General features: G+C 52.8%; 9 protein-coding genes across 9 annotated transcripts; 2 read left to right on the top strand and 7 right to left on the bottom strand.

Annotated features, from left to right (window-relative positions):
• Nucleotides 1-264: 264 nt before the first annotated feature.
• Nucleotides 265-798, bottom strand: J4E86_005359 (uncharacterized protein; the record flags this gene model as incomplete). The annotated part of the gene is made up of 4 exons (XM_051445893.1): nucleotides 265-433; nucleotides 490-591; nucleotides 662-731; nucleotides 786-798. 4 exons carry the CDS (start codon nucleotides 796-798, stop codon nucleotides 265-267), a joined length of 354 nt encoding a protein of 117 aa, XP_051302660.1.
• A 2,223-nt stretch (nucleotides 799-3,021) lies between these two features.
• Nucleotides 3,022-3,802, bottom strand: EGD2 (GAL4 enhancer protein; the record flags this gene model as incomplete). Its single annotated transcript, XM_051445892.1, has 3 exons — nucleotides 3,022-3,352; nucleotides 3,403-3,461; nucleotides 3,566-3,802. The coding sequence occupies 3 exons, from the start codon at nucleotides 3,800-3,802 to the stop codon at nucleotides 3,022-3,024; spliced, it is 627 nt and encodes a 208-aa protein (XP_051302659.1).
• Nucleotides 3,803-4,284: 482 nt separating this feature from the next.
• J4E86_005357 (uncharacterized protein) lies at nucleotides 4,285-4,874 on the bottom strand (the record flags this gene model as incomplete). The annotated part of the gene is made up of 3 exons (XM_051445891.1): nucleotides 4,285-4,341; nucleotides 4,440-4,697; nucleotides 4,749-4,874. The coding sequence occupies 3 exons, from the start codon at nucleotides 4,872-4,874 to the stop codon at nucleotides 4,285-4,287; spliced, it is 441 nt and encodes a 146-aa protein (XP_051302658.1).
• Nucleotides 4,875-6,075: 1,201 nt separating this feature from the next.
• J4E86_005356 (uncharacterized protein) lies at nucleotides 6,076-7,110 on the bottom strand (the record flags this gene model as incomplete). Its single annotated transcript, XM_051445890.1, has 1 exon — nucleotides 6,076-7,110. The coding sequence occupies one exon, from the start codon at nucleotides 7,108-7,110 to the stop codon at nucleotides 6,076-6,078; it is 1,035 nt and encodes a 344-aa protein (XP_051302657.1).
• A 494-nt stretch (nucleotides 7,111-7,604) lies between these two features.
• Nucleotides 7,605-9,162, top strand: J4E86_005355 (uncharacterized protein; the record flags this gene model as incomplete). Its single annotated transcript, XM_051445889.1, has 2 exons — nucleotides 7,605-7,687; nucleotides 7,878-9,162. 2 exons carry the CDS (start codon nucleotides 7,605-7,607, stop codon nucleotides 9,160-9,162), a joined length of 1,368 nt encoding a protein of 455 aa, XP_051302656.1.
• Nucleotides 9,163-9,547: 385 nt separating this feature from the next.
• ATP7 (ATP synthase d subunit) lies at nucleotides 9,548-10,313 on the bottom strand (the record flags this gene model as incomplete). Its single annotated transcript, XM_051445888.1, has 4 exons — nucleotides 9,548-9,577; nucleotides 9,648-9,719; nucleotides 9,775-10,170; nucleotides 10,302-10,313. 4 exons carry the CDS (start codon nucleotides 10,311-10,313, stop codon nucleotides 9,548-9,550), a joined length of 510 nt encoding a protein of 169 aa, XP_051302655.1.
• Nucleotides 10,314-10,538: 225 nt separating this feature from the next.
• SAR1 (COPII coat GTPase) lies at nucleotides 10,539-11,686 on the top strand (the record flags this gene model as incomplete). Its single annotated transcript, XM_051445887.1, has 8 exons — nucleotides 10,539-10,555; nucleotides 10,607-10,629; nucleotides 10,883-10,920; nucleotides 10,974-10,999; nucleotides 11,055-11,075; nucleotides 11,122-11,160; nucleotides 11,212-11,321; nucleotides 11,370-11,686. 8 exons carry the CDS (start codon nucleotides 10,539-10,541, stop codon nucleotides 11,684-11,686), a joined length of 591 nt encoding a protein of 196 aa, XP_051302654.1.
• Nucleotides 11,687-14,271: 2,585 nt separating this feature from the next.
• J4E86_005352 (uncharacterized protein) lies at nucleotides 14,272-15,202 on the bottom strand (the record flags this gene model as incomplete). Its single annotated transcript, XM_051445886.1, has 2 exons — nucleotides 14,272-14,914; nucleotides 14,964-15,202. The coding sequence occupies 2 exons, from the start codon at nucleotides 15,200-15,202 to the stop codon at nucleotides 14,272-14,274; spliced, it is 882 nt and encodes a 293-aa protein (XP_051302653.1).
• A 2,348-nt stretch (nucleotides 15,203-17,550) lies between these two features.
• On the bottom strand, nucleotides 17,551-17,874 carry J4E86_005351 (uncharacterized protein; the record flags this gene model as incomplete). The annotated part of the gene is made up of 2 exons (XM_051445885.1): nucleotides 17,551-17,676; nucleotides 17,737-17,874. The coding sequence occupies 2 exons, from the start codon at nucleotides 17,872-17,874 to the stop codon at nucleotides 17,551-17,553; spliced, it is 264 nt and encodes an 87-aa protein (XP_051302652.1).
• Between the last annotated feature and the right edge of the window lie 1,872 nt (nucleotides 17,875-19,746).

Raw genomic sequence — 19,746 nt, 5'->3', positions numbered from 1 at the left:
GACAGAGCGAAGTAAGGCTAGGTCAATGAGGACGACCTAAGTTTCTGGGATATAGGCTAGAGGCCTTCATGTTCGACAGAGGTCTAAGCAGAATATGTAAAATAAAAAATGATATGAAGAGGTCTATACCGCCAGGAGTCAAACGAGTGTAAAGAGATTGCCACCGGATAGGAAAGAGAAGCAAGCAATACAAGGACCTACACGCGACCTCGATAGCGATCAACGCCATCACCAACACACCAAACCCTTAATATCCGCACGCTCTCATCGCGCCGGTGGCTGTGTCCAACGCCCCAACATCTGACCAAGTGCCCAATTCCATTCATTAACGAAAGCATTCGTGAGCTGCGTGATCTGATCAGCAGAAGGGGTCTGACCCGCCCACATAGCTGGCTGAGACGCCTGGTAACGCGCATAGTACGGCAGTAGCTGACTGTCTTGAGATCAGCAAACGAAATCGCAATGTAGTGTATGTTTTGGTAGACGTACTCAGTTTGTATCTTGTTCAGAACCAACCAACACAAGTTCCATGAGCGGTTGCTTGCAGGGTCGGCGTAGACACGTCGCTTTGCTTCGTCTAGGCAGTCAGAACTACAGATGGGTTAGCACATGCTTTGGGAGGCACCGTGTACCCTTCGGGGGGTCATGATGGGCAGTTTACCTGAAAGGATAGTTCCTAGTCAATCCACGAAGTTCGGTCAACAGGCCATGCGACTCGACGTAGTACTTCCCTGATACCCACAATCAGTTTTCAATCTACATATACCAGTACTGTCGATACTTACAAGCCGCCGTCATCGGCTCACTGCAGTCCGGTGTACCGAGCTTTGCAAAAGCCTGCTCAACACGGACGAGTTCAACGATGGTGTTGAACTGGTGAGATCGAAGCGCTTGGATGTATTGTGCCTTCTCAGCCTATTGGAGTTTAGTATCCGGGAAATCGGTGTTGACGGTTATATAGCGGATTGAGACGTACGGAGGTGATCTTTCGGCTGGAAGACATGCTGGCCAACTGTGGAACCCGGTATCTACGTGGTGGTGGGTTATAGTACTCGCTGTGAATGGGATTGGTAGAAGATGTAGGATCGATGGACATGTAATAGCAATTCGAGCCCGAGCTTAACTGAATATGGGGTACCGAAGTTGATGTAGGAGGATGTATGGGAAGTACAACTTGCTGTGATGAGTCCATCGTTTGTTGAAGACAGTCAAAGTGTTATATAGAACTTTTCATTGCTGATGTTGTCGTAGGATTGGCCCTCTCAGCTACAGTTATCTCATAGCCAATGTATGTGTGGTGAGGCATCCAAGGAGGGCCACATGCAAGAAGGCTTCATGGGGATGAGTTCAGCTCTCGACGCCATATCGTCATAAGAAGTTGTAGGCTTCCCAAACAACAGTGCCAAGGGTGAAGAAGGCAGCTGTGAATTGTCGAATGCGGAAGCATCAAGTAAGATTATGAATCCTTTGAGGAACTATGAGATAACCCTCGTCCCTTTAGGCCTCCGTGCGTTCGATGTAGGTCCGATAGTGTTAGCATCGTCTTCTTGATAGGCCAGTCTGCTTGCAGCAACGGGTCTGCGACACATCAAACACAAGTGCTGTGGTCAGATTATAGGTCATGAACAAGGGCTATGTGACTTGGTCATGGCTCTCGCGGCCCGGTCGATCTGAGTCCAAGAGCCTTTGTAAAGATACTGTGATAATACCAGCCACATTCTTGATGCCGAAAGTTTGGATTGATCGCTCATTGGTCGTGTATTCATCATGTTTCAACTGTGTAAGCAACAGTGGATCGCTTAAATCCTAGCAGCGTCTTCAACACCATCATCGCCGTTGCATATTGCGGAGAATATCGTGGATCAGGTAAGTGCCATGCTGAGAACTAACGCGCAGCATGGTAGCTGAGCTCGATGTTGTCGATGTGTGGAGTGGGTAGGTAGGCGCAATCCTAACGGGGAGTGCGAAACATGTTCGGAAAGTCGACTTTCCGTTGTATATCTGGGTATCTCGACACAATGAGAAAGAAGCTAACCAGAATATGTCGTGAGGCTGAGGCTGATTCCCCATATCTGTGCTGACGATGGAAGAGTTCATGAGATCCGGATTTGTCCGCTGTGGCTGGTTAGCTTGTGGCTGAGCATCGCACCCTCGCAAACTTCACCGCTATTACCTCGCAATCCTCACGCAATTCACGATTGCTAACAACACTGCTCCCGGATAGCTTTCATTCCGAGGGGTACCTGACAAAGCCGCTGCTGAGCAACTGCGCGTTTAGCATTCCGCGTTCCACGTTTGGAAATGTCCTTGGACGTCACGATCCCCATCTCACCAGCCACGCGCATAAGCACGACGTTGACCCTCAGTCTCGGGACCCGCGATTCTGGAAAAGGCATATCAATCTGGACAAATCTATCGCGATTGATCGAAGCCGTTGGTAGTCATCACTCAGCACACGCATATTGGCCCTTGAGGCTATAGCGGCTTGTCAGCAGCTCTACGTCAGAAAGAGCCTCAAGACACATGAACTAGTGTCTGAGTGTGCATGACTGGAAGCCGCCATGTTAAACTTCTGATGATCGACCGCTAGAAGGTATGCTTGTTGCATCTCACCTCATTCCGCAGGGCTGCTTTGCAGCTACCACAAGACTCAGAGTTGGGAAACCATATGCTCCAATGGAAGAAGGTCAAACTGCCAAGTGGTAGATGCAGTCGCTCGTCTGGCCCCATGAATATTTCAGCTGCGTTGTGCCAGCCCCCGTTCTGCCATTGCTTAGAGTTTCCATTCTATCTTGCGACTGGAAGGTTTCTAGACTGGTTAGCTTCTGATCACTAACGCATGTCGACAAGGTAGCAATCATTGGGCACCAATGCTTTCGAATGGACCGGACGGCCACCGATGATTCGTAAAGATTCATGTTGATAGATTCTTTTACATGAGCAGGCAGAAGTCTCTCGACTCCGCAGTGCGTTTGAAGTCGTCATCCACCTTTTACACCCAGACACCTAGACCCGAGTGGTCTATATGCTCAGCGCCATGATGGAGTTTACGATGTCGTTGTCGTTCTCCTTGAGGGCCTTGACGGCCTTCTTCCGCGAGACGCTGGCCTGCTGCATGACGAGCTCGATGTCCTTGGCCTCAAGACCAGAGTCGTCGATCTCCTCATCGTCGTCCTCCTCTTCCTCCTCGTCCTTCTTGTCCTCGACAGCCTTGGCCTTGCCCTTGCCGGAGTCGTCGCCGTGGTCATGACCGGCGTGGTCGTGGGGCGCGGACTCGCCCTGAGCGAGCTGCTGGGCGGCGGAGGCCTGGGCCTGGGCGTTCAAGTCCTCGATCTTGGCCTCACCGAAGATGCTGGTGCGGGGTCAGCAGGCGGCTTGTGCTATTGAGGGGCAGCGACTCACATCCAGGTGTTGCTTGAGGGCGACTTGTAGACGTCCGGCTGGTTGATAACAAATAGAACCTGGTAGGTGTGTTAGCCTAATACCCTGCACTGTGTCTATGGTCTGCCCGCATCTCGTGTTTGTTGACTGCAGCTCCCCCACCAATTGCGCGGAAAGCACTCACGTTCTTCGGTCGGCGGAGGGTGACGCGTGTGATGCCGTCGATGTGCTTCAGGCCGAGCTTGGCAATGGCCTTGCGAGCCTTCTTCTCGTTGCGGGAGTGGACGGCGACGGAAGAGCCCGCGGGCACGTTGACCTCGCCCTCCTCGTTCTCAGACTCGTCGCTGGACTCATCCTCCTCGATCTGGACGTTCTTCTTCTCGGGCTCGTCGGGGAGCTCTTCAATGCGGGGGTTGGCCATTTTGTCGGTTTGTGGGTGACGGCAGGTGGTGGTGGTGCTGCAATATCGAGCGTCGCGGAGTTGGGGTCGGAGCTTCCAAAAATGATTTGTGGGCGGTTTAGCGCGGGCAGCTCTCGCAATTGGCAATGACGCCCATCACAAGCAACAATTACTCTCACAGCCTATGTCGCGCAATTCACAAGGACGGGCATTTCAAAGGGGGTATCAAATTGCAATTCTAGTTGCACTGTTCGTGTGTGTTCATGAATTTGTGGATTGAACTCTCTTGCTACATGTGGAATGCATGCGAGAGCCGAGTAAACCGTTCCCAAACCGAATTGCACCGTGCCAAACATTGGACTTATTCGCCCTTAACCAGGCCTTGAATTTTTGAATGCCTTTGAGGTCGCCTTCGGAATGCTCATGAAATGCACGTCATGCCTCTATGCCACCTGCATGCAGCGATCACCACAACGCCTGTCTCCCGACAGCATCGAGACTACCTATGCCTTTGCGCTGGCGCGGATCTTGGCGAAGGTCTTCTGAACCTCGAAACGAGCCTGTGTTGCTGTTAGTCCGTGTTCCCAATTCGCATCTGGTGCACCGCGTCCAGTCCGAGCGGTCGCATTCGACGACACAGGTGCAAGGCAAAACGTACCTGCTTCCTCATCTTCATGACCTTGAAGCGCTCAAAGTCATTGAGTCCCCGCCTCTTCTGGATAGCCGCACGCTTCTGGGCCCATGAGCTCTCGTCGAACTTTTGCTGGACCTTGTGCTCCTCCCACTTCTTCGCGACGTGACCGTTACCCGAGGCACGGGGAAGCTTGGGGATGACGATGGGTGTAAGGGAGAGTTTCGCAAGCGCGACTTCCTGGCGAGGGACAGGGGCCTTCTCGGAGGGACCTTGGAGGAGGACCTATGTCTGTGTGAGCCGCTGAACAGCACCCGGATCGCGAATTTCCCATACACGCTTGTGGTCGATGATCTCGACGATGACAGCGAGGCGGCCCTCGAATGCACCCTCGTTGAAGAGGACCACGCGGCCGACCTCTACCAGCCTCCAGGCACTCGTTGTAATTTCGGCGTCACCCATTTCGTCGATATGTGCTGCAGGAGAATGTTAGACGGAGAGACACGTGGAGTATTGCTGCGTCGAAAGCGTACCGGTCGGAAATAGGAGTCGGTGTTGATGTTCTTGTCGGGAGTAAGTAATGTCGGTCGGTGGAGGTTCGAAATTCAGTGTGAGCCCGGGGCCGTGCACAAGCGAAAGGCGCCTTGGCGCTAGCGCCGTCCTTAAAGTTTTCTGCGACCGCGCGACTTCCATCATCTCCTCCAGCACCGCAGGCACCGCAGAAGCACCACACTCAACTCGACAGCCGTCGCGACTTTATGCAGTCGTCGACGTGGCTATCACGATCACTTCACCTCGCACTATGCGCTCTGCAGGTGCAGACACGACGGACGCGACATGCGCCGAGCTAAACTACTCCAAAGACCCATAGCTACGACCCAACACCCATAGCTCCACTGGTATGTCTCTCACCTCCACACTCCTCCCCCATCCTAGGATGACATAATTTGCGATTGAGCTCGGCGTCGGAGACCCTCGCCGGGGTCTCTTAACGGCGTCGAAGTCATGACATTCAATTTCTTACATATTCTGAGCTTGCTTTACCCATTCAGCTTCACCACCGCACAGAGTTCGCGACAAACGCTGACCAAAACAGACGCTTAGATACCCAGTCAACAGATAGTTGACATGCAACGTCGCTGTGAGCCTGCTCATTGCAAACCCATGTCGACATGCGACTGCAGTGCCGTCACTGCACATGGCTATCATATACAGGTCAGTTCTTATTCTTTAACCTCACCGCCCCCACTCCCAATGATTACAACATGCAATAGATAGTATATGATTTCTATGATTACTATTTTATCACCAAGATCACTGAAGGGACTCACAAACACGCTCTGCTTGATAACGCTTTGTGTCAATACAAGTCACTAACAAGCCTGCAGGAAAAATCTCATGTGTACGAAAGGACGCTCAACATCCCTGCATGTGCCGATTGCGCGTTCCGTCTACGTGTTCAGCCATGCTTTCAGCCTTCTTCCACTAAGTTGGCTTGTCCGCGTTGGTCACGCGGGCATGTGATGAAGGTAACCAAAGTCGTGAAGAAATAGTTTAGCACGATCAAGGCAATCCGCGCAACATGCCAGATAGGTCGCAAAGGTAAGTGATATATAGGCCATGTAGGCAGGGTATTCGCTCTAGCTAGTCTCAATAAAAAAAGTCAATCAACATCTGCATCATCCGCTGCGATTCTCTGCTCTGGTGTCGTCGCTCTCCTTCGTGTGATTTTCCTTCCGTAGTTTCGGTACAGGTTCGTCAGCAGCTCCCTCACCACGTCGTTGAATGCTGTCCTTGCGTCGAATTTGCTTCCACCGTACGGGAAGGGGACGATCTTGGACCAGTCGGCGTTATCTTCGAAGTAAAACTCGAGATCAAATGCAACCGCATCCTTGAGCATGGTCTTGAGCGTCACTCCCTTGTGGCCGTTGACGTCTGCCCACGCCCACAGTGCAGGGTCGTGGAAATTCAACGTGCTCGACGCCTCTTCGGCGAGGATCTGTGCGTTGAAGAGTAGGTGGCGGATGATGCTGATGTCGCAACCGCAGTGTATGACAGCATACTGCAGTAGCTCGGTAGTGATGCCTTTTTGCACACCCAACAGCACGGCGAGCGCTGCCACCGCGTGCTCGTTACCTTCCTTGATCGCTTCTTTCATGCCCGATTTCGCCACTTCACCTGCCATACTACCCTCCCAATCGATCTCTCCAGTCAGGCTAACCAAAACGTAAAGCAGTGACGCTTTGTCCTCCGTCCATGGCCCATGCAGCAACTTTTCTGGTATGTGAAAGCCTTGCGCAAAAGCGAGATGAGGGATTTTGGTGAACTTGTATGGCCATAGTCCGTCGAAGTAGGACACTCCGGGGATCGTAACTCCAGTAGCGGCCCAGGCTTTCCCGCGCAACTTGACCATGGCATCTTGTGCGCGCTGCACGTATTTCAAAAAGAAGTCGTAGGTAAAGAAATGGCAGGTCAGGATGTTGGACTGGAGTGAGGCATCGCTGGTGACGAGTCGGTCCCGATAGTTGGTACGGTGATCGACGGTATGGAAGAAGGCCTGCATAGTGAAGCTCATCTCTATGGCGTGTGAGGAGAGTTTCGCGCCAAGATCCCGTGAGCAGCGTGGAAGCGCTGGGTTCATGCTGTAAAGAAAGATCATTTCCAGCAGTTCTGTGGGGAGTCCTTGGAGTGTCGGCATGGCGGGCGAATATTCTTTTTTCTTGCGGGCTGACTTCGTTTTCCGTTGACGTTTGAGTTGAGATGTGGATGCTGGAGAGTTTTGTGCAGGTATGGTAAAAGGTTTACTTTTGGAGGCGGCAGCATATGCTGGGTGTAAGTACTTCCTCTTCTTGCCACGCACGATGATGGGTGTCAGTTCCATCGGGTACTTATGGGCGGCTGTTGCGACCAGGCAGCACTCAAAAGTAAGCCACTTCCGATTGCATGCAACATGCACAAGGTAGATGGATCGGGAAAGGCTCCGCGTCACCTTTTGGAGATCGCACTGTGCGCCACGTTCCGGTGCACGGGCCCGGTGTGGCTTTGCCGCGGCGTTTCTGGAGCTAGCGTTAGCTTTCCGCTCGTCTTCCTGTCGCATAAACAAAAGACCCGAGGAGATTGACGCACCACGCGCGCGTGCACCACGAACGGAAAAGCGAATCACCGAACGAACGACGCGACCACACCAAAGAGATGCAGGTCCACGCAGTACCCGATTCCGAGCGCGCGTTTGATTCGACTGGGAGGAGGCTGCCCTGGGCGCTTGAGTTCGCAGAGTAAGTCATGTTTCACTGCCATTACCGAATGGAGCCTTCTGCACGCATGAGCCTAGTCATGCGACAAACAAGACTGCAGAATGTTCTTTATACGACATTCCTCTTCTTCATGCTACGTTGACGACATGGACGACCTCAACTGGGATTCACCTATAGATTCGGACACACAGCTAACATTGATCCCTGACAGTCCTGATCAAAATCAACGGCGCGTGCCAGAAGAGAAAGGCCCCTTTGGCAAAGCACGGAAACGCGGCACCTCACGAGCGAAGACACCCTTGGGCGCCAGCAACGCAGCTGACGAAGCGAGACTCTACAACCAGCGCACAGAAGATGACATCTTCAGTCGTTTCAAGGCAGACGAGGACAAGAGGCGCTCGGTATCCGCGCGGCCAGCCGGTGCATTACCACCATCAGCTTCGGCACCAAATCTCATAGACGCAAGCAACGGACTGAACGTTTCGTTCGCAGCAGGCGCATCAACGAACGCCACTTTCGCACAAGAACCCAAGGAAGTTATACTATACGGTTTTGGCTCCGAGCAGCAATGGGCTGCGATAGCACACTACGAGAAGGTTTCCAACGGAATGATCTACGAAGAATACGACCGCGAGCCCCCCAACCCCAGGCTCGGCTATAGTCTAGCAGCGCAACGCTCAACGTACTACCCAAACTTGGAACCGAAATACTTGACCAGGATCAAGACATATCTTGGGGGAGACCACTGGGTCAAGGTGACTTTCGATAGTGCGGAAGCCGCCGAGCGCGCATGTCACTACAGTCCGAAGAACATCCAGGGCTACACAGTTTACGCGGAGATGTATAGAGGGACAGGGCCACAAGGTGGTGACCGGCCGTTACGCGCAGAAGGAGGGGGAATGTCACAAATCGCTTCACCCAACACCGTATCTTCAGGCACCTTAGGACCACGCGGCGCATCTCAGTCTTCAGCAACTGCCTCATCTGCCACAGCAACGGCCTCCCAGCCTGCAGCGTCACAGGGACTCGTATCGCAATCAAACTCGGAACCAGCCTGGCTGAGGAGTACAAGCGGCGCTTTCCCAAGCCATCTCGACGACATGCCCGTGGAACCCATGTCTCAACCACGCGAAATGCACCAAGCTCTCGACCCAAACACCGTTCCCGCGCATGCAACTACCACAGCATTGAACCCCCGTTCTCAACGCGCAACCTTGCGACTCAAGGGCGCAAACGTGAAGCCCGCTGTCTTCCTCCCACAAGAAAAGGCCTTCCTCCCCGCAAAACCCCGTTGGCAGCAAACAGTCGGCTCGGTGCCTGTCATTGGCTGGGTGATTGGCTCAGGACATGGTATCATTGGCGACCATGTACCGAGAAAAGAGGACGGAACTTTCGATGCGAACAATGCGAGTCTCTACTGGCGGGTGTGGTATATGGTGGACAACTGCTTCGGTAGTGACTTTTGTGGGGTCAGGGATGCGGAGTATGATGAGTAGGGTTAATTTCAGGTGGGGGCATTTTGTGTAAGACCAAGGGGTATTTCACAAGCATTGGGCGGCGTTTTCGAAATGACAATATAGCGATGTGACTTCTAGTGCTTGGAGGGTTCGGTATCGAATGCATATGTAATGAAATGCGGGCAGCATCCTCAGCAGAAAGCGTTTCTTTCGTGATGTATGATTTGCGGGGTTGCCCAATCATGTAAGAATTCATGCTGTACAAGTCTCGAGGTGACTGCGTTGAAATCGATATGAGCAACGCAGGCGGAATGATGTAAATGGTCAAAATCTAGGGTGCATTTCCACTGTCTGGAACTATTCACAAATACGTAGGTAATACAACCCAGATCGGGTACATCTCGACTACACGCAAAGAAGATGCTTAGAGGACGGAAAGATCGCCAAACTTCTCCTGCGGGGTTGTTAGCACTTGCATATGAACAGTCTTGAGTGTTCCAGAAACTTGCCTTGTAGCCGGGAACGGCCCAGCGACCCTTGGAGACGAGCTGCTCGGTGCGCTTGTCGATCTCGGGCTGAGCAGCTGCGACCTCGTCCTGTGATATCTGTCAGCCTCTTGTCCCTCACTTGCCCGTAACCGTATATACGTACAACAGTGAGGTCAGCGAATGGCCTGGCATCCTCAATGTTCTTCAGTGTCTTCTGGAGGTCGCTCAACTCCTTGTCGACAACGCTCTTGGTCTGCTCTGCGCTCTGGACGGCCTGGGCCTCGAAAGCCTCAATGGCCTTGATCTGCCTTCCTACATCGTATGTCTGGGGCTTGAAAGCGTTGAACTGCTTCTCGATGTCGTCGATAACGGCCTGGTTCTTGAGGATGCCGCGGTAGTGGTTGAAGTCGACGGTCTGGGACTGCTCGGAGAGAACAGTGACTTTGCGACGCGCATCGTCGTTGCGCTTCTTGAAGGACTGGAGAGCGGCGGCGGTTTGGCCCTTGAGGCCGAGCTGGGTGCCCAGCTTGGTCCAGTCGAGCTTGAGGGCTGCGCTACGCTACAAGAGGGGATATGTTAGTTTTCTTGTTCTGCATTTCGGAGGAGCCATTGCGGGTGGGGGGCTACTGCCGGCGCAGCAATTGGGCATTCGAGAGCTTCGACGGGTCTTCTGAAAGGGGTGTGACGTACTCCGACGGCCATTGTGATGGATTTAGACGGGGATGCGGTGGTTTCGGTTCGGGAGGGTTGATGTCCAAGTTCTTCGCGAGAGCTCGGAACAGCGCCGCCAAGGATCTGGCGCACGGGCCACTCAACTTCCGCCTCGATCGCGGCCATGTTCCCCCAACATTACCTTTCCCATTCACACTCTACACTTCGTTGCTACATTCTCAACCAACAGTCTAGACCTGAAAAACTCTCATCAACATGTGGATTCTCGACTGGTAAGCCCCTTGCTATGTGCTCATGTTGCTTTCTTACTGACCTCGCGCCAGGTGTAAGTTAACTACCCTCCCTCGTTATGTCCCGAAATGGATGGACGTGTGTGTTCGTTTTCGTAGCACGGCAGAGCAAGATCCCTCCAGCACTCTATTTTAGCACTGCTATCGCCTTCCGAGGCCAACGCCTACAACACCGCGCAAGGAAACAACAAGGCCGGGCTTATCACATGCGCATCGACACTATCCCATCGCATATGTCCCGAACACCTGCCGGATCTACCAATGGCTTGCTTGGAACATATTTGAACACGGGCTGACGTTTTGTAACAGTCTGGGATGTTCTGTCCTCGCTTGGACTCATGAACAAGGTAAGCAGGAGCATAGTCTCAACTTCACTACTCAAGCTAACACATCATCACAGCATGCCAAACTCCTCTTCCTCGGACTGTACGCACTTCCACATGCCAGCGATTTCAGATACGTATAGCTGACTAGGCTCCAGTGACAATGCAGGAAAGACCACGTATGGCTACCAAACTGGACACGCGAGCTTTCGCTAACACGATTAGGCTTCTGCACATGCTCAAGAACGACAGAGTCGCTGTCCTGTAAGTGAGATGTGGCCTTATTGTACAGCTACCGGCTAACATATGGTCCAGCCAGCCGACTCTGCACCCCACTTCCGAAGAGCTCTCAATAGGAAACGTCAAGTTCACAACCTTCGATCTCGGAGGTCACGCACAAGCCCGCCGACTATGGCGCGATTACTGTATGTCAAGCCTGCCTGTTCGCCTTGCATAAACTGACAATGTCCCAGTCCCCGAAGTTTCCGGCATCGTCTTCCTTGTTGACGCCAAAGACCACGAGCGTCTCTCCGAGTCAAAAGCCGAGCTCGATGCTCTTCTCGCCATGGAGGAGCTGAAGAACACTCCTTTCGTCGTTCTTGGAAACAAGATCGACCACCCCGACGCCATCTCCGAGGACCAGCTCCGTTCCGCGCTTGGTCTATACCAGACAACCGGTAAGGGCAAGGTACCGCTCGAGGGTATCCGCCCGGTTGAGGTCTTCATGTGCAGTGTGGTCATGAGGCAGGGATACGGAGAGGGTATCAGATGGTTGAGCCAGTACGTCTAGGCGGATTACTCTAGCAATTATAAGCACGCTAGGCGGACACAAAGCAGCGGGGGGCGCATGTGGCTGCACGTTGGCTCTCTCGATGGTATGAGTTAGATGCAAGTACATACCATGGCTATCATATGCGTAGTAGATGTACTCTTATGGGCGTTGGCGTTAGCTCTTGGAATAACAACATATTGCACACCAACACTTGTAATACGGTGCAGCGAAGGCTGGGTCGGCCCGAAGCGAGCGAGACCGCTATGTCGGTGCGTACCTCCAGATGACGCGCGACAATGACTCCATTCCACTAGTATCCGTGACGAATGACAGATATCACGCATCGAATATGTACACCGGTGGTTTTCTGTTCCGAAATCATAGTCGCTGGCAACGATTTAGCATGATCAGAACGTCATTCATGTTTGCATCCAACTTTCAGGGGTCTATGGAAAGCGAATAAGCGATAGGAATGATGGAGGAATATGTACCGATATGGAGATGCCATGACTGTATATCGTAATCAAGCATCATAGATGTCAAATGTCCACCGTTTGGTAGGATCCGATAACTCAATTTTGGTACGGTAATTCACGTAACCAACTAAAGCATGGGTGCGATATCAAGTGTGCCAGATGTGTTGTACCAGAATGCCGAATACCAGATATGGAAATCGTGAATACGGTTTTGAACATCCAGAAACGGCGATGAAGCGAAGCTATCTCGTATTGGCCTTTTGTGGAAAGAATAGAAGATAGAAAGTTAGATAACTCCGTTCATTACATTAAAACGTGCCTCAAGAGTGGAAACACGGTTTTGGGAAGCCAAGAGCGGTAGTTGAACAAATCGATCTCGTTTGGAGCTTTTGCGAGGAGTCACCTAGAGGCGCCAAATGACTACTTGCTAGAGTCAAAAAACACATCTCGGAACCGGGAGTGCAAAACTGAGGAGTCAACAGTGTTGACTGGAAGCTCTGGTGCTTCGATGCACCGTCATCCAAGCCTTCTGTGGAAGAAGCTCCATCTAAACGGAATGACGGTATTCGTTAACGGAAATCATGATTGCAGTTCCAAAAAGCCGTCCGTCTTAACTAGACGAAGTCTCAAACCCCTACTTCACGATACTCAGGCATGTATTTTGTTAAAACGATTCCCGAGACTACATACGGAATCCTGGGCGTTGGTTCAATGTCTAACGGCGATATCTCTCAGACATTCTCACGCAAGACACTTCAAAAGCCCAATTCACAATGTCCATAACAAGAAACCCAGTTCTCTGTGTCAAAAGCGGATCACCACCCCTTCCCCAGGCGTTCTCGCCACCTTAACACGGCACAGTAAAAATACAACCCGCTGGTTCGTCCAACAACCCGTCTCGACCAAACTTTGTCCCCGCGGAAAGCCGAAAACCCGAAAAGAAAAACGCACCGCCACAGCTAATCCATCTAGCCCTGTTCGCGTCCTATTAATATCACTCAAGAACTAAAGAGGATTCGATAACACGCTTGCTAGATGCGCTTGCTGGTAGTGTTAGAGACGGCGCAAGCCTCCCAACGACTCTAGTGCATGCACGCGTGTCAATCGATAACGCGGGCTGCAACTTAATCTTTGGTGGTTTGACACGTTGGCTGAGGGATCGAGGGTGGTTAAGTGGTTAGGGCGGGCTGTAGCTTGGCGGGTTGGGGCTATGGAGGAATAGCGAGGCAGGGACGGTGTGTGTATGCAGGATGGATTGACGACGTTTGTCCGTGGTTTTTCTTTTTTTTCCCCTTTGTTGTCGTCTTTTTTTGTTTGGAGATATGTATATTGTGCCTCTAAGCTGTATCTGTTCCATTTGGTGATTTGGGACTGTGTGGTATCGTAGGAGCTGCATTGAAGTTTGCGATGTGCAATTGACATCACGATTTCGTACCATGTACTTCGGAGAATGTACCGGTACATAGCCCTTGCTGAAGCAAGGTGCACGTGGGGTATATACCTCCTCACCGGCTGTTATGTACGTGCTCAAGATGCCTGTCAAGACATATGCGTGACACTGCATATTGGAGACTACATGCAGTAGCAAGCGAAAAGCGTATAATCGCCGGTGTGATGTGACGTGACACAGCTAGGATAAAGATCAGCATGCACAAGCAGGGAAATGCGCCTCTGCGGCACTGCGAAGGATGTATGTCGTCTGACTGTTCGACCAGGATTACCGCAGTAGCTTTGAAGGGATTGAGTAATGGGGAACATTTCTTGGAAACTGGAGGATTTGTGAAGAGGTTAGGTTGCGGGGTCAGAAGCCGCGAAGGGTTGACTATCACGATAAAAGAGTTGAGGAACATGTTGCGTTTGTTGATCCGTTTGCATTAACATTTTCATCGCATGAGGATGCGGGACTAACTATTGAACTAGCTAAGTCCGTGGCTTCTTTCTTAGAAACAAATATCCAAACACCATGCCGCCTATGCTTTAGCTATGTACATGATGTCGTAGATGTATGCAGTCATCAAGGAACGTTGCAAGGAAATCGTGTCGTCCTCCGCTACATCCTTCATTATGTGGTCGTCAAAGCGACCATGTCCCAAGTTCATCGCGCGCGCTGAATGAAGCTGATCTCGCTTACAAGAAGGAGAAGAGGGCGAGGAAACCGGCAGCGAGAGCGCCGATGCTGGCAGTGCCAGTGGAGGCAGCACCAGTGAACTCTGAGAAGGGAGGCATGGTGGAGTTGGCGATCGGGGCAGAAGCCTGGGGCTGGCCGTCGGAGATCTGGGTGACGAGAGGAGCGGAAGCCTGGGGCTGGCCGTCGGAGATCTGAGTAACGACGGGGGCGGAAGCCTGAGGCTGGCCATCAGAGATCTGGGTGACGACAGGGGCAGATGCCTGAGGCTGGCCGTCGGAGATCTGGGTAACGACAGCAGGCGAAGAAGCCTGGGGCTGACCGTCAGAGATCTGGGTGACAACGGCGCCGGGGGTGGAAGCCTGGGGTTGACCGTCGGAGATCTGAGTGACAGCTCCGGCAGAGGTAGCCTGGGGCTGTCCATCGGAGATCTGGGAGACGGGGCCGGTCTCCTCGGACATGGTAGCCTGGATGTGGATGGGAATGCACTGAGCACCAGTCGACTGGCTGTACAGGTTGTAGAAGTCTCCAGACAAGCACTGGTAGAAGACAGCGGAGCCCATCAGGGACATGGAGCCGTTGCTGCAGAGACCGAAGCCTTCAGTCTCCCTAGCACCCTCCTGTACGGGTTGATCGAACTGGAACCTGGTAGTATGTTAGTACTGAATATGTCAAGGTGTTGTAATGAACATACTGGTAGTTGGCGGCGATGTAACCGGTGCGACCAGCCTGGTCGGTCAACTTGCCGTCCTCGAGAGACAGTTGAAGAGTACCATCAAGCTGGCGCCTGACCATCCTGGAGGGAGTGGTGGTGGCATTGACGGTGGTGATGGCGAAAGTGCCCGGGGCAGAGGACGCACACTCAGCGTCGGAGGAAGCCTGGGGGTAGGCAGCAACGGCAGCCGCGAGGCCGGCAGCGACGAAGGACTTCATTTTCGGATAATCGGTTGGTGGTTGATATTAATGTATAGGGCGTACTTGACAGCGAGCGTAAGTAGCGACGGAGTAAACTGAGAAGCGAGGTATCAGTTACTTGATATACGATTGGAAGACTGTCGACGATGCTGGTAACCACGACAACGAGAGTGTGAGATGTTCTGGGTAGGTAAGAAACGCGGGAAGGTAAGACAGCTATATACTCACAACCAGGCGAGTACTTAGTCTATTCAATCTACCTCATCGAGCATATCACCGCAGATCGGACATGCACTGAAGCCTCAGCGCTTGAGCCAAGGTCATGGATCAACTCCACGCGTCAATGCGAAGCTACAACCGCCTAGCGTCGACGCTTCTGACGGCTGGAGAAAGAGGCTGGATAGAGATCGCGCGTGCCGTAACGATAAACACCGCGGAGACTTCTGCCACATCATTGGATGCCCATTCATCCGACCCCTCAGTTAGTTCCCCACCATTTCACTGGGAATGCGCGTGAACAAAGCCCGTCCCGCCTCTCGTCTAAACTTATCTCAATCCCAGCCCGTGAGTAACTTTGAACGCGATTGCTGCCATTGCATTGGCTACTCTGACGCAATGGTTCCAGCCTTCTAGCCCATGTATTCTGTCTGTCAATTGACCGGTGACATGCTGCCTAATGCAAATCTCGATATGTTGAGCTCGGTTTCCGTGGTATGCAACCTCTAAGACAGCTGCTCAACCGAAGTCTCGTAACTGCGGGTTTAGGACGATCGCTCCGTGCAGCATCCTAGCGCCTTCCTTAGAGCAATATACGTGCGTTCTGTAGGCCTCGATGTGGAGTGTGGCGGGGCGTCGTTATTCATCAGTTGTGCGCGTCTCATTGGCCGACATGCAGGCGGATCTGCAGGGTGGTGTATGGTGAAAATGTAGCTCGCTCAATCGGACTATTGGAAGGCAAAATGCAAGGATGACGACGGATGGGATTGGTGTCAAAGAGACGAATGCCCCAATTGATGTCAAAGATCGGTTCCCAATTCGGAACGACGCTTACGTGCGCTAGCGCAACGCTTGTGGGGTACATGTGGCTTTCGCCTTCGCAAGTGTCTTCAGCCGCCCCAACCCACCTTCTCCAGTGGAACCGTTGCTTGGGAACGCTTAGGACGGGCTGGGGGAGGCTGGCATGCTGGCCTTGCGGGCGCATATCGATAGTATGCCGCTTATTGCTGGCTGGCTGGCTGCAGGCTGGCGCATTTGCCTCCGTCGGCTGGTCAACCCTAGAGAACGCTTAGATTGTTGGGTAAGACTGGTTGCATTCGTGGGATTCTGTGCGATGGAAACATGGCATTTGAAAACAATACCACTACCCTTGGCTACGATGTGGATTTGCAAATATTGCGATGGTAGACATATCTGACATGAGATGCGCATATGTCAGACGTACCATTGACGTCACACACTCGAGTCGTCCTCCACCCTCTGTGCTGATTTATCCCGCAATCGTGGCGCTAAGCAGCTGCATGTACTCGACAGCTAACCTTCAGTAGTCATTCCCATTGCAGCTTCTCGTGCGGTCAGTGACACGGTGAGGCTTTCCGCGAGTGACGAAAGTAGGTTTGATCATCTGACCCCGCACAACGCCTGCCTTTCCCAGACACGCATATGTACATCCAACACCGCGGCCAGCGTATGACAGGGAGCCGAGCCGAAGGGGTCTGTGTTGGTGAGGTTGTTCGGCCTCGGCGATCACGATCTCACGATGGATGGACCCTCCATGCTGATCCATGGGACAGTGGCGCGCCAACCGACAATTTAGTCCCCGCAGGGTCCTTCTCTACTTCCCTTCGGTGTCCTTTGGACTGGTACTCCGAGACAGAACCAACAAAGTCCGCCGGACAGTAGCTAGCTGCGTCATGGGTATGCCAGGCGTGGGATGCTCATGTACCTGGACCTAGGTAAAGGTTGCTTCGGTATGAAATATCCGGAACAATCGGCATCCGGTGGAGAAGACTCGGGCTACTCGGCCGCGGTATCTTTCGAGGATCACAAAAGTGCAAGCTTCACATAGGCTTTGCATGATATGAGCGGAGATCTCTTCGGCGCACTGTTCCGGCATCGCGTCTTGGACACATGTCTGATCACAATGCCTAAGAAGCCAACTCAAGTTAGTATGGGACACTGGCGTCAGAGGTACATTACATACGAGATATGTACCTATGGACTTGGCGACATGCCATACTGATAGCATTCGGTGGCTGTGTGTAGTCTTGTCTGTCCCCCGCTATACGCCAGGATGTAGGCCGTGGAGAAAGTGGTATAAGCCCCAGTCTTCACTAACAAGTCCAACTCTTGTCGAACCTTATCGAGACCTATTTGCCCTCCCCAGCACGTTTGACGCCTCCTGCTACATCGTTTGCACCTTTTTCAATGCTCGTGGATACATCGGCAAGGCCTCGTGCAACCGGCCGACCGGCACTGCCTGTGGCGCCCTCGACCTAAGCAAAGGCGCTCAGAGTCAGTATATTTTCATTTGTGGTTAGTACAGATTAATCTACCGTTTCGCCCAAGCCTCGTCCAACCGCGCCAACAACCCCTCCTAGAGTGTTTGTAACGCCGCCAACCGTATTGCCTACAGTGGACGTGACAAACTTGACGCCAGAAGTTACACCGCTTTCTTGCTGGCCGATAGGCATGTTGACGATTGGTCTTGGAGGTTGGTGGGTTGTTTGTTTGTTTCAGGGTGGTCGCGATGCTAGTTCCCGAAGATAGTAAAGTTTGTTAGATGCCGGCTAAGTGGTAGTGAGCTTTGGTGATATCCTGTAGCGTCTGTGCTGCGATGGTGCATTTGTGATCCACGGATCCAGTGACGTCATGGGGCTTCGCAGCAGCAGACGCGCGGTGCACGCTGGAAATCCTGCATCTTGCAACCGCCAACCTCCTTCTCGTGATCCCAAGCATGATCGCGACTCGGCCCGTGTCAGATGGCGTTCGCGTCGTCCAGTTGTCGCCCTCTCCGCATTATCCCGCGCAAGTACCAGCCGCGGGTGCGGCAGCCACAGGCGTTGTCCGGGGAAGTATCACGAAGTCCTCATTGGCATAGTACCGTCCTGGGCATCTGCATCAGAGATGACGGGCGTTCCATACACGATCGCCATCGACTGGCGCGACCATGGATCTCCTTGTTGTCCTGACAGCACCTGACAGTCCCATCTCGACGCATGACACCAGGAACACTTTTCAAAGTTCAGCTTCTTGCGATGACATTCCGTGCAAGCAGGACCAATGCACAGGACCTCGAGAAGGCCTTCAGAGAAGCTGCGACGAGCTCGGTGGCCGAGTGCTCCTAGATCCAGACGCGCAGGACGCCTCGGCAGGCCGCAAGCCACGGAACGCGAGCTCAGAGGCTTGTTCGAATATCATTGGCAGAACACCGTTGTGGCCTGAACCCAAGGCAGCCATATTGTAGAGATACACAAGGCTGCTGTCTTACTTGCGGCCGACACTCGCAACCGGCATCATGTTCTTTCCGACTGTAGGGCCTCATCGGGGCATACGGACGAGAAGCACGCGGGCATGCTCTCAGGCAACCCTCTCGCTGCAAACATATCATGAACTGAGTTCCCCCCAATAGAGTCGATACTTACCTGTAGCTTGCTAAAGTTCGCCCACACTTCGATACGTCTAGACACAACGCCAATACACGATCGAACCAAGCCTCGACCGAAATCATTTTCAGTCCGATTCGCATAACCACATTGCGCCCTCGACCTCGAATCATCTACGAATCGCGCGCCGAACGTTCGAGATGACGTCCTTGTTCCCACATCCTCCTTACGCCGAAGACCAGCCGTATGCGCGCAGCATCCTATACCTGCATGTCATGCGCGCTTCAGCCATGTCATTTTCCTTCTTTTCAATCCTCCAGTTTCCAGCCTCTATCATCGCAGCACGATACCGTAATTCCCCGATCGATTACGCTATAATCCTATCTCGTACACTTAGGACTGCCGGTCGCGGCCTCGTTCTAGGAACAGCAGCTGGCGCGATCATGACATGGGGCCGCATGAGAGGCCGAGAGGAAATAGAGTGGAAAGATAGGTCATGGCGGATACTGGAGAATCATGGCGAAGTGAAAACAGATTGGGTCACACTTGGCGCGGCTGGGACCGGTGCTGCTGGGGCTCTGATCGCTGCACGGAGCGGCCGGGTGCCGATAACTGTTGGGAGTGCCATGCTGGGAGGAGCTGGTGTTGGTATGGGCACTGGAGTGCTGTACATGATCGCGTCATTCGCATCGGGAAGGAAGCCTGCTTAACGACGGGAGATGCGAAACTGGACCATGCCTCTGGTATAGAGTTGACCCGCGACGAGCTCTTGGTAACGCCGAAGGCCATATGCTTGCATGCTACCGTCCAGTCTGGGTCACGCTCAACAATTCCTGGTATTCGGGCCATTTGAAGCTGCCACGCGGACCCTAGGTCTTCGCGCTGCTCCGACACGCAGCCACGATTGTAATATATTTGCTTATCAAAGCAATGATTCTGGACGGTTGGTCACCGCAAGTT

The sequence above is a fragment of the Alternaria arbusti genome (assembly GCF_024043155.1).
Source record: "Alternaria arbusti strain BMP 1465 chromosome Unknown scaffold_6, whole genome shotgun sequence".
Classification (NCBI taxonomy): Eukaryota; Fungi; Ascomycota; class Dothideomycetes; order Pleosporales; family Pleosporaceae; genus Alternaria; species Alternaria arbusti.
This window is presented reverse-complemented; position numbering and strand designations above follow the sequence as displayed.